Raw genomic sequence first — 10782 nt, 5'->3', positions numbered from 1 at the left:
AGCATCAACTCTTTGGGTGAAATACGGAGAGTATTCACCCAATCTATCCACAATGCGTAGAAAAAGGGATCGCCTCATCCGATACCTTCGTCGAAAGAAGCTCGGAGGATAATCACAGTCGTCGGCGAAGTAGTCGTTGTAGAGCCGATCGTGGGCACCCAATCGTCTGATGAACTCTCGATGGCGTCGCGGCCGTCTTGGATCCGCCTCGAGGTTGAGCATCGCCTCCTCATACTCCGCCTGGAATGCACCGATCATATCACCCTCCATTCCGTCGCTCGAACCGTCGCTAGACGAAGACATGGCGTTGAGAGGAGTGGAAATGGAGAGTGGAGGAGATGAAGTGAGGTGTGGAATGAGTGAAACCATATGGGGGGTATTTATAGGGGGTGGGGATGATCGAATTTTTTGAGCCAGCAACGGCTACCCCAACGGCTAGCTGACGTGGACGAATCAGATCGCGCCACGTCAGCTAGCCGTTACCCCCTCCCTCTCGCCCGCGCTGTCGCCCCGACCTGCCAGCGCTCTCGCCCACTCTCACCCCCCTCTCGGCGCCAGCGCGGGCGGCAGCCGGGCGGTAGCGGGCGCTACCGCCGGGCGGTGGATCCATCGCCCCGCGCTGCCGTCTCGCCGCCCTCTCGCCCGCCTCTCGCCCCGTCGTGGGCGGTAACGCCCCTGCTCCAGCCCGCGTTGGCACCAACCTTAGCTAGCGTACGCTGCACATCAAGCTACCTTTGCGCTAAAGAAAATGAGCCCCTAGGCCCTAGCGCCGACGCGACTTTAAGTAGTGACGCAAGCCAGAATTCTGGTATAGGCTAGGAATTGGGCATAACTGCAACGATTAGTACCCTAGCACCTGGGCTAAGCATCCGTATTGTACATGCCCTAATACACCTTCACCTTTTGTATGAAAGTATTGTACGATATAGTATATCTTCCTGCTCAATTGAGTACTTGCCCTGAGTAGATTTGTTTTTATCTCATTAGCCTACTTGCACTTCAAGCCCTACCTGCGTATATAAACATGTGAGGTGCTAGCTGCAATTTTTTTACTACTCCCTCCGGCTCCATTTAACCGACGCGGCGGTTGTTTTGCGAAAAAACCCTCCACGATTTTCCGACCAACTCCTCACTCCCCGCGCACTCGTCACCTTCTCCTTCCCCGCACTCCACCGCCAGCTCCGCCGTTCGTCGTCTCTCCGCCGCTGCCCCGCCTGCGCCGTGCAGCTCCTCCGCATCTCCAGCCGATCCACTCCCCCCCACGTAGCTCTCCTGCTCCCTCCCTAGCTCCACTCCCCCCCCCGCCCCCGCCCCCCCGCATCCATCCAGTCCCCAAATCGATTCTTTGGAAGGAAAATCGACTCTTTGATGATGACCATGGCGACCCCCACGAGGCCTTCTCCTCCGATTCGTTGGTCTCTGCCCCGGATCTACTCTCCTATGCCTTTGAGCTTGTCGATTAACGCTGATTTGTCTTGCTGGTTGCAAAGACTCGCTCGCCACGGAGCTTTTTTGCAGCCCTGCCGTTCGCTGCCGCCGTCGAGGACGCCGCGGTGCACCTCACGGGCATCCTCGGGGGGAAGGAGGGCCCCCCGCCTCCTCTGCTTGCTTCGCACCAACCTCGCTACCGCCAGTGCCCTTAATGTAGACCTTTTGTTCAGAGGAATTGAAGGTATTCTTTCGAGACCAAGTTCTTTCCTCTTTCGTCCACATTTCCCCTTCCTTTTATTGGAAAGATCAACCTCTTCCCCTTTACACTCTTGTTCTTTTGCTTGTTTCCATATCTTTTCGACGGTTCTGAGACTTGTTTTGAGAATTTCAGCTAGATGCTCTTTGTCTTTCTTCACAATTGGTCGGTCTTTGCTCAGTAATTTTAATGCAACATATGCTGCAAATTTGTGAGTATCTGGTAGATCTGTATGGTGTGGATGCTTAACACCTGCAAGTTTGTGATATGCAGGAAGGTGTTAAATATCAAACAGGACACTTCTGGTCAAGTGAGCATAGCATCATGCTAAATATTCATGTTAACAGTAATGTGATGAAAATAGAGCGTACGTGTACCTGCAGGTATTTGTGCATCTTCTTCTTCTCCTCCATGTATATGTGCATTTTCTTCTTCTCCTCCTCCATGTATATGTGCATTTTCTTCTTCTCCTTGTATATGTACTTCTCCTTCTTCTTCTGCTCCAGGTATATGTGCTTCTTGTCCATATTCCTCTTCTGGACTGAAGTTGAGATTCAGGATTGTCCCTCCATCATGCTGCTCTTGTGGAGGAGTTAAGTTGATATCCAAGAACAGAACCATCCTCTCCTCTTGTGGACTGGGCTAGCTGCGGAAAAGCAATCAGGTTTGGCATCACACACACCATCCCTCCATAATATCCAATGTGAGAACATGTATGTGTATTTTTTAACTGAATGCAACAAGGGATACAATTACGAATTACTAATCTCTAGAAATGACATTCAGAAAGAGAAGCAGAGTAAATTTGCAATAGCACCTCAGTGATTGTCTCCATGTATTTGTCATTTTCAGTTTATTTATGAGTAGATTGTCTCCATGTATTTGTCAATTCCAGCAAGATTGTCTCCATGTACTTCCAGCAAGATTGCCTACATGTACTTCCAGCAAGATTATCTACATGTACTGACAGTGAACATAACTTGACTGAAACTGTTTCTCTCTGGGACTGAAACCGTTTCAGTGAAACTGCAGATCGAGGCTGGTCATGGCGTTGCTCATGGAATTGGCCATGCTTCTAAGACAAGCGTCCATGGCCTTGGCTAGGGTGGGCATGCGCCACAAGGATGCGGTACATTGGACGTGGTCACACACAAGGGAGGGGAAATGCAGAGGAATAGAGGGCGAGCTCACCGGCGTGGCCTTGGTGGCTCAGCTCCTTCGCGCTGGAACGGGAACAGGGGCCCGGGGGCGGCAACGACGAGGACGGCGGAGGAGCTTCGGTGCTCCGGCAGCTCCGTCCTTCCCCGCCCCGGTACCCTCCACTCGCACAGCCTTGATCGCTCGACTCCTTCGCGCTGGAACGGGAACAGGGGCTGGGGGTGGCGGCGACGAGGACGGTGGAGGAGCTTCAATGCTCCAGCGACTCCTTGCTCCCCCGCTCTGGCAGTCTCCACCAGCGGGGCCCTGCTCGAGCCCTCCGCCGGCGAGGGGAGGAGCCGCGCGACCCTACAGTCTCAGCACACGGGAGGAGCAGGGCGACCCCCGCGAGAGCGGGCGACCCCCGCGGGAGCCCTCTGATGGCGGAGGACTGCGGCCGGCCGGCAGGATCGACGGAGACGAGGGAGACGACGGAGACGAAGAAGACGCTAGTTTGAAATTTCAATTTGGAGTCCTAATTTCAAAGATTTTATATGTATGAGGTAGCTTTTTGCAAAAATGTATTTATGCTGTGCCCGCGTCGGTTAAATGGAGCCGGAGGGAGTAGTAGATTCAACCAAAAGGTCATCTTCAACCGATTGATTTGTTCCAGCCAAAAGCACCGACCAAAATCAGTCCGCTACAATTGTGCTTGTTTACACCTACAAAGATCTATTGGCCATGGAGGCTTTGAGAGATCTCCCAGCGAGGGAGCAGGTTGGATCTCCGCTTACAACTCGGCTGGCCTTGGTGGCGAGGGGGTGCGTAGGTGGTGCTTCTCAGCTCTGGATCTTGCAAGAAGTCTGGCTCGCCGGCGCGGGTCGGTGAAGAACAGTTCGGAAGGGCGCTGACTCCTGGCCTGCCGCGGTGGCGAGGAGGAGGCTTTTGCTCAGCTGGATCTGCTCTTCTTTAACCAGCATCGGCTTCTTCATAGGTTCTTCTACATCGAGCTCAACCACGTGGAGGACTTGCTTGCCTCCACGATCTTCTGCCAGCATGGCGGCGTTTCTACAACCTCCAGTTCGGAGGCCTCTCTTCCTAGCTGCTGGCGCTCGGCGTCCAGATTCCACCAAGTGGTTCGTCCCTGGTGGTCTCCTGGCGTCCAGCGGCGACGGAGTTACGCCGGAGTTGGGTGTTCGAGCATCTGCGCCCTGTTCCTCGGCGGCGACGCCTTGAGGACGCCGACGTCTGGTGGCGGAGCATCTCAGGGACCTGATTGCGTTTCTATTTCTTGTCTCGGGGTGTGTTTTGTAAAGTGTGAGGGCCTTTCTTCAAATCTCAGGTTTCTCAGGGCGAGAGTTGCCAGGGCCTCACTGTAATATGTTACCTGCCACGTCTGATATGAATGAAACTCTGGGGCCTTCTAGGCCCTACTTCCTGTTCAAAAAAAGAAAGATCTATTGGCATTGCAGGATGAGGACTAGACAATGGATTCAGAAAAAAAGAACCAGAACCATGAAGGACGCGAGCGAGAATTCCTACCTTCTGTGCTTCAGATCCATCATCATCGTGATGTGAATGTAGGCCGTATTTGAGCCAGCCCGTTATTCTTGTTTGGGCCAGACCCGGCCCAACCAACGTGCTTAAGACGGCCAATAACCGCACTGGTTTCCCGTGCCACACAAAAGCCCCTTGTCCACGCGCAGCTAGGGTTTCTCGCTCCGCCGCAACGCACGATCCAGCTGCCCTAACCCTACCCTCCTCCTTCCTTTCCGGCGGCGGCGGCGGCGGCGAGCAGCAGCAGCAAGCGGCGAGATGAGGCCGATTCTCATGAAGGGGCACGAGCGCCCGCTCACGTTCCTCAAGTACAACCGGGACGGCGACCTGCTCTTCTCCTGCGCCAAGGACCACACCCCCACCGTCTGGTTCGCCGACAACGGCGACCGCCTCGGCACCTACCGCGGCCACAACGGCGCCGTATGGTCCTGCGACGTCTCCCGCCACTCCACGCGCCTCATCACCGGCAGCGCCGACCAGACCGCCAAGCTCTGGGACGTCAAGACCGGGAGGGAGCTCTTCACCTTCAGGTTCGACGCCCCCGCGCGCTCCGTCGACTTCGCCATCGGCGACCACCTCGCCGTCATCACCACCGACAGCTTCATGGGGAACATGCCCACCGCGCAGGTCAAGCGAATCGCCGACGACCTGCAAGACCGTATGGCTCATTCTCCTCCGTAATATCCGTTTGGAAGTCTTTACATGTCTACTACTGCGATGTGAGGTTTTTGAAGTGCCTGTTGCCGTTTTGCAGAGACGGATGAGTCCGCACTCGTGATCTCTGGTATCACCGGGAGGATTAACAGGGCCGTGTGGGGACCGGGGAACCGGACAATCATCACCGCTGGTGAGGATGCAACCATTCGCATCTGGGACTCTGAGGTGAGTCCTGCTGACCATTAGTACTTATCGGTGCAGAAATGTGGAAATGCTGTTGCATGCTTGTTGAGGTAATGGCTGTAGATAGCCCGCTGATATTATTCAGCAGTAGTAATGCGTGATCCCAGTTACCTTTGTTGCTGATTCAAGTCTCTTATTGCCAGCATTACACCTTTAGTTAACACAGCAGGCAGTTAATACCTACATGTCTGGCCACATTCCTGGGTGACTACTACTTAGTTCTTGATCCAGTCTTGCTAGAATATTCTTCCTAGAACGCAATGCTTTCTGTGGCATGTTTGCTAGAATGGATGAAGGAACTAATAGGATACCCTACTTGGTACTTCATCCGTATAGGAACTATATGGACATTATCTTGCTATGTGATGTAGCCATTTTGCCCCCCCCCCCCATGTTCTGCATACAGCTGTCTAATGCAGTCAATATGGGCATGCTCTTTTCTCAACTTTTTATGACAATGCATTTACGTTCTATTTTCTCTTGCCCTTTAGACCGGAAAACTGCTGAAGGAGTCAGGCAAGGAGGAGGGACATCAGAAAGCAATTAGTTCACTGTCAAAGTCTGCAGATTGGTCTCATTTCCTTACAGGTTCCTTGGATAAATCTGCTAAGGTGACGAGATTGCTGTCCTAATAACATGTTCATATTTCACTGTTGTACGGATTTTCTGACATCTGTTTTGTGGCTAGCTATGGGATGCAAGAACACTGACCCTGATAAAGACATACGTCACGGAGCGACCGGTTAATGCTGTCGACATATCTCCTACCCTTGACCATGTATGCTCATGTATCATTCCTTTTTTCTTATCTATGCCAATGTTAGTTTGTTCTTGCGAATGTTTCGCCATATGAACACATGGTTTGTCTTGAATTATGGGTCTTCTATTATCTAACATATTTTTCTTCGGGTAATTATGAGGCTGGGAACGGCTATTAATTTATTCCGAGTGTGCACTTTGCGACCACTCCTTCGATTTATTCTTGAAGTTGGATAGAATTCTATGTCTGTATGTTCCTTTGATTTATTTCTTGAAGTTTGATTAAGTCCTGCTCATCTATTTCCATACCTTGATTCTTGCTGTAGTTTAGTGAAGCCAAGTTTATCAAAGGCTCAATCGTATTTGTGTTATGTGGCACAGAAATTTTCCTTGTTAGTGGGTGAATAGTCAATGCACAGAAATTTACATGTCCATGGGTCAAGGCTATGGTTCTTCATTACTAGGTAGTCCTGTTGGTTTTCTCAAATATGTAAACTGTTAGTAACACTGGTGCAAGTATTTCTTACTGTCTTAATTTGTCAGCATCTAAGTCATGTTCTTTTCAAAGCTTATCCCACTGCATGCTTGATGCTGAACTAGGTGGCACAACTAAAGCACATTGTGGCACATTCTGTTATTCTGGCCAACTCATTTGTTTTTGACTTCTCTAACATTATGTTTTTCTTCCGTTGTCAGGTGGTTATTGGAGGTGGGCAAGATGCTATGAACGTGACTATGACAGACCGCCGTGCAGGGCAAATTTGAGGCTAAATTTTTCCACAAGGTGAATTATACTTTTTGACATTCTATGTGAAGTTACTTTCTGTATGCACATTATAATGTGGCTGTTACCATGTGACTTTGTTATTTAGATTTTAGAAGAAGAAATTGGTGGTGTTAAAGGGCATTTTGGACCAATCAATGCATTGGCATTTAATCCTGATGGTCGGAGGTAATTACTTATTCTAATGTTGCATGTGCATTTCTTACACATCTTGCCACTTCCTTTTGAGTTTGTGATATACCTCTGTTACTCTTTTTGTATGCCAATCTGCTCAATGATTAAGCCATGTAGATTCATGGCGATATACGCTATTCTGAGTCTTTAGGATGTCATCAAATTTTATGAGAGCATATCCTGATATTTAATTTTATATGGACCCCATGTTGTATTTCAAATTTATTTATCTTGTAGATTAAGCCTACAATTTTCTCACCTCTTGTTTATTTGTTGCATCTTCTTCACCTGACATATTTCTTCTTGATGTTCTAATACCCTCTCGTCCCACATTTTATCTTGTCGAATCGCTGTCTCTTCTGTTACATTTTTCAATATGTACCTCAGTGATTAGAGCCATATGCATTGGCAATATACGCTATACTGACCTATTTTGATGAGAAATTGAATATGAGAGTTACATGTGAAGTAATCCCCAATCACCATTTTATTGTCTTCTGTTTGTGTCTTCACCCATCCTCCCAATCTTGACGTTCCCTTTTCACTTTCTATCTTGTTAAACCATTCTTGTTGTGTTTAATAATATGTTGCTCAGTGATTAGAGCCAATTACATTGGCAATATACGCTATACAGACCTTCTTTTGATGAAAAATTGAATATGAGAGCTACATGTGAGTAATCCTCAGTCCTCATCTAGTTGCCTTCCGTTTTGTGTTTTGCTCCGTCCTCCCTATTTTGCTGCTGTCTCTTTTGTGTTCTGGGGTCTTCTCTTTTCACTTCATTTCTTGTTAAACAGCCCTATTTTGTCATGTTTACTAATATGTTGCTCAGTGATTAGAGCCAATTACATTGGCAATATACGCTATACTGACCTTGTTTTGATGAAAAATTGGATATGAGAGCTACTTGTTCACCAAAATTTGCTTTCGAAGATCTAGCCTGTTATAGCTATCAATGATCAATTTTTTCTTGTACCACATTCTGTTTTGATCGTTCACCAAAAATTTGCTTTCGAAGATCTAGCCTGTTATAGCTGTCAATGATCATGCTTTCTTGTACATTCTGTTTTGATTTTATCTTGTACTATTTTATTCTTCACGTGTCTAATGGTTTTGGCAGCTCAGTGATTTCAGCCAAATGCATTTTGGTTATATACGCTATTCTGAATGTGTTGTTGTAAAATAAATTTATGAGAGCTACCGGTCCTCCTTTTTTAGTCTTTTTTTTTGTATCTTTGTGCCTAATTTATGTTTCTCCAAATACTTTGGAGAATTTGGTTCCAGTTCTCTCTGAACTTCCCTTGTTATCTCTTGTGTCTTTTATGTATTCCAATTTTAACGAACTGTTTTTTCCCATGTAATATTTGTAGCTTTTCGAGTGGTGGTGAGGATGGGTATGTAAGGCTGCACCATTTTGATCCTGAGTACTTCAACATCAAGATGTGATCTTCTAAATCAGCTGAGGTATGACTATGTCCCTTTCTTGGCCAGGTTTCCAACTTGATTATACTTTTTGTTACCACGTTTTGTTTGTGCTCGCCATATTATCTTTTATTGTGTTACCAAATATCCCTTCTGCTTCAGCCCTTTGATTACACTGTTAACCTTTTTTCAGGCTGCAGCTGAGAGACCTCCCTTGTCCCCTGGAGAGAACATAGCTTTTTTTAGCTCAGTTTTTGAAAACTTACTTTGTTGGATGGTTACTATGTAGTTGGAGTAGCATATTATGAATGGGCGATGGAGATCTGCTTAAATTGGCGACATAGTGTTCCTGTACCGTTTGTGTTTATTATCGGAAAAACTCTGTTTTGATTTGATGCCTGTTCTGCTGAACATGTCTATACTTGAAGACACTTTGCACAGCTTTGTTACCGAGGTGTGAAGTAGGGAGTCCCCCAAGATTTCTTCTCTGTGCCTGGGTTATTATATCTATCCTGAAAGCCAAAGAATACTTTTTAATTTTGCATTGCTGTACTTTGAAGCAAGCACCGGTTATACATTACATTATTTCGTGTTCAACATCAATTACAACTGGTAACATGACAAATCTTGACCAATTCCTGCCAGTCATATCACCCTATTCCCCTTCTCCCTTGGCGCCAATTCCTGCCAGCTGCAGCGTGAGAGAGGCGAGGCTGAAGGAGAAGAGAGCTTCGGTATTGCCTGCCCAAATTGTTCGTCTTCCAAACTACTCTGCTGAAACTGTAGTAGTCTGAACTGACTTCACTCTGCTGTCAACTCTGATTCTCCTCTTCTCTGATCTAAATCTCAAACCAGCTATCCAGATCGAATGGAACATGGCCCAACTTTAAACTCCCATAGAATCATGATCACAATGGCACCACCTAAATAATCTGGCGCCTTGTTACATTGCGTTGGAAACTCAACGTGCTCCATCTGCATAGTCTGTTGCATCCTTCCACAATAACCAGCTCTCCGCGGAGAAATAAGAAAATAAAATAAGCAGAACATCCAGAGATATTTGAATGGTTAATTGGTAAATCAGCGTCAGGTTTACTCTACTGTACCCAGTTGATCTCGTGGGGACTGGGGAGTGCCGTAACCTATTCCGTTGCACTAAAGGCTTCTTGGAAGTATGATGATTGGCCACCATAGTCGAGTAATCAAGTTGTGTTACAATATCCTATTGCAGGATACAAGCATCATGATGAATAGTACAACAGAACAATTACTATAACAGTTGTTACCCTTTGTTTTTATACATAACGCCACTAAGTATTCTGAGGCAAAACTTTAACTACTAATTTGACCAACAAAATTTTATGTCACCAAAAACATATTGCTGAGAACATCTTTAAAATATGGATTTAATGTTATATTTTTCGTGATATATATATCATACTTCCTCTATCTAAAAATAGATGCCTTAACTTTATCTAGATACGGATGTAGACGGAGGAGGTATTTTATTTACCAAATTATTAACCAAACTTCTACCTGAAAATGTGTGGTGGGCTGGTGGCCTCATATATAAAAGTGGAGTACTGCCATTTCATCATCGCTAGATGTTTCGCCAGTGACATGCTGTGAGGGACTGAGGGCCCTTCATTGTCAAGATTACTCTGCCCTAACAGTTCTACTGTTTTATTTCTAGAAGTAGGAACTGTTGTTTTCCCTCTCTTAGGTCTGATGTGTTGATGAAACTGCACTGGAGTAATCAGAGACAAGCTAACTGTCGTCTAAGAACTACAAATAATGAAGCTGCATCAGAGAAAAAAGAACACGCACCGGAAATGGTGTTCTAAAAGAAACAATGCTTTAGGTAGTCAAAGCATCACATTTTACGGAAGATTCCTCAATCAGCCAACCCAGAAAGGGCTGTCTTGTGAAGGCAAAAGATTGCATCAATAGAGAACACAGTTGCAGCACAGTAAATGATCGGCATAGCATTGGTTCATCAGTACAATACAAGGCCGCAGGCTAACTCAACAACAAGATGACACTATCATGAAAACATGGGTGGATCAATAGCAGACAGGAATCGATAACCGGGTACAGTTTAGGCATTGTCACGGACGACCTCTTCATCATCAGAATCGAGAAAATCAGCCGCGGTATAATCCTTAGTCCGCAATGTTTTATTGCGAGCACGGAGCCTCTCAATGAATCTGTTGTACTTTGCGTTTAGCCTGTCCAAAAACAACTGGAATTCGGCTTCGGAGAGGATCGCATCATCGTCACAATCATCTTCCTCTTCCTCTTCCGTGCTCCAGCCGGAGTATTCATCTCCAGCATCCTCGTCTTCAGAGAAGCATGCGCCCGG

General features: G+C 46.9%; 1 protein-coding gene, 1 long non-coding RNA gene and 5 other non-coding genes across 7 annotated transcripts; all 7 read left to right on the top strand.

The window, feature by feature from the left end:
• Nucleotides 1-1642: 1642 nt before the first annotated feature.
• Nucleotides 1643-3451, top strand: LOC124702981. The gene is made up of 3 exons (XR_007002854.1): nucleotides 1643-2070; nucleotides 2194-2351; nucleotides 2709-3451. It is a non-coding gene; the product is annotated as an uncharacterized LOC124702981 (long non-coding RNA).
• Nucleotides 3452-4520: 1069 nt separating this feature from the next.
• LOC124702980 (eukaryotic translation initiation factor 3 subunit I-like) lies at nucleotides 4521-8815 on the top strand. Its single transcript, XM_047235178.1, is given in 9 exon segments — nucleotides 4521-5039; nucleotides 5136-5263; nucleotides 5773-5892; nucleotides 5970-6059; nucleotides 6737-6793; nucleotides 6795-6824; nucleotides 6913-6992; nucleotides 8369-8462; nucleotides 8614-8815. Coding segments are annotated over 8 exon segments (981 nt in total). The 5' UTR covers nucleotides 4521-4639; the 3' UTR covers nucleotides 8445-8462; nucleotides 8614-8815.
• LOC124704914 lies at nucleotides 7093-7174 on the top strand. The gene has a single exon (XR_007003777.1). It is a non-coding gene; the product is annotated as a small nucleolar RNA U54 (small nucleolar RNA).
• Nucleotides 7379-7457, top strand: LOC124704917. The gene has a single exon (XR_007003779.1). It is a non-coding gene; the product is annotated as a small nucleolar RNA U54 (small nucleolar RNA).
• Nucleotides 7587-7666, top strand: LOC124704911. Its single transcript, XR_007003774.1, has one exon. It is a non-coding gene; the product is annotated as a small nucleolar RNA U54 (small nucleolar RNA).
• On the top strand, nucleotides 7824-7903 carry LOC124704909. Its single transcript, XR_007003772.1, has one exon. It is a non-coding gene; the product is annotated as a small nucleolar RNA U54 (small nucleolar RNA).
• On the top strand, nucleotides 8117-8197 carry LOC124704908. The gene has a single exon (XR_007003771.1). It is a non-coding gene; the product is annotated as a small nucleolar RNA U54 (small nucleolar RNA).
• Nucleotides 8816-10782: the final 1967 nt, after the last annotated feature.

Source organism: Lolium rigidum, chromosome 3, assembly GCF_022539505.1.
Source record: "Lolium rigidum isolate FL_2022 chromosome 3, APGP_CSIRO_Lrig_0.1, whole genome shotgun sequence".
Lineage (NCBI taxonomy): Eukaryota > Viridiplantae > Streptophyta > Magnoliopsida > Poales > Poaceae > Lolium > Lolium rigidum.
This window is presented reverse-complemented; position numbering and strand designations above follow the sequence as displayed.